The 1,644-nt window shown below is 38.0% G+C and overlaps 1 protein-coding gene across 1 annotated transcript; it reads right to left on the bottom strand.

The window, feature by feature from the left end:
- Positions 1-702: 702 nt before the first annotated feature.
- Positions 703-1,233, bottom strand: LOC132607938 (uncharacterized mitochondrial protein AtMg00810-like). Its single transcript, XM_060322022.1, has one exon. The coding sequence runs from the start codon at positions 1,231-1,233 to the stop codon at positions 703-705; it is 531 nt and encodes a 176-aa protein (XP_060178005.1).
- Positions 1,234-1,644: the final 411 nt, after the last annotated feature.

Here is a 1,644-nt window from a genome sequence, read left to right as displayed (position 1 = left end):
GAATATGGTTGCCTTATACTTGTAAATTTATCTCGTCGATCGTTCGTAGGATCAGATATATGTTTGGCTTCTAAAGGATGTAGAATAAAGAGTATTATAATGATGAGTCGACTTCTAGACTAAAGACGAATGGTATAATGGTATATGATATTTGTGAGATTGTTGTGGAATTGACTTGTGGTTATTAGAGGAAAGTTAATGAATTAAGGGTCTTGATGTTATAATGAGCGGTAGATAGATGTATGACTTGATTTAGTTACTTATCATGCTTATTTGTGAATTCTTTTATTGATATGTGTTTCTAACCATTGTCGGCCTATGATACTTACTCAGTATGTGTTGATTGTACTGCTACTACTTTTGCTACTCCCTTTTTGAGGTGTAGAGTGTTTCAGGTGGTTGATTATGACATGTTCGGAATATGCGCGGTGCCTATCTTGAAGGTCTCCTCCCACTTCATTCTGGGATGGAGGTTGGGTCTTAGAGTTTTGATGTAATCTGGATCACTTTAGTCGCTCTTGCACTAGTCTAGACTATGTCGCAGGAATCGAATTGAGTCCTTGTATCTATTTAAATGTTGTAATCACTTCCGGAAACTTGGTTAATATGATTATTGATTTCCGCCGTTAATAATATATAATTATTGGATTAAATGAATCTGCTCTTTACTTGGTTAGTGTATTATTTTGATTGAGGGTTCGCCTACCGAGGTGGGAAGGGTAGGTGCCTGCGTGACTCTAAATTGAGTTGTGACACATACAAGTCCTTTAGCAGGCCTAACAACCAAACAATTTCTGAAACTGCAGTAGCCATGCTTCTGTATTCTGCTTCAGCGGAGCTTCTAGTTACTGTTTGTTGCTTCTTGGATCTCCAAGAGATAAGAGACTGCCCCAATTTAATGACATAGCCTGTTATAGATCTTCTAGTATTGGGGAATGCAGCCCAGTCTGAGTCACAATAAGCTTGTAAAGTTGTGCTAGAGTTGTTGTTGATCAACAAACCTTGACCTGGACACTTTTTGATATATCTCACCAATCTCAAAGCAACGTCCCAATGTGACATTTTAGGAAATTGCATGAATTGACTTAGAACCTGAACAACAAAACTAATATCAGGTCTAGTGATTGTCAAATACAACAGTCTTCCAATGAGCCTTTGATATGCAGTGAAATCCTGATAAGGTGGATCATTTGCATTGCCCTCATGCTCATCATAATCAACAGAAGTGAGCATAACATTAGCCTCAAAGGGGTGTTTACTGGTTTAGCACCACTGAGCCTTGAGTCTGATATCAACTCAAGTGCATATTTCCTTTGGTTGAGTAGAATTCCTGTCTTGGATCTCAGCACCTCAATGCCAAGAAAATATTTGAGGTTGCCAAGGTCCTTTATTTTGAATTTACTATGTAGTGAGGACTTCAGTTCCTGAATCATACTTGTGCTATTGCTAGTGAGTAACACATCATCCACATAGATGAGTATAATAGCTATATCATTTCCAGATTCTTTGTGAATAGAGAGTGAACATGAGGACTTTGAGTGTATCCTGTATCAATCAAAGCTTCAGTTAACTTGAGGTTCGATTGTCTTGAAGTCTGTTTCAAACCATATAGTGACTTAAGCAACTTGCATACCTTATGCTCCC

This window comes from Lycium barbarum, chromosome 8 (assembly GCF_019175385.1).
Source record: "Lycium barbarum isolate Lr01 chromosome 8, ASM1917538v2, whole genome shotgun sequence".
Taxonomy (NCBI): domain Eukaryota; kingdom Viridiplantae; phylum Streptophyta; class Magnoliopsida; order Solanales; family Solanaceae; genus Lycium; species Lycium barbarum.
Note: the sequence above shows the minus strand (reverse complement) of the source record. Positions and strands in the feature narration are given on the sequence as shown.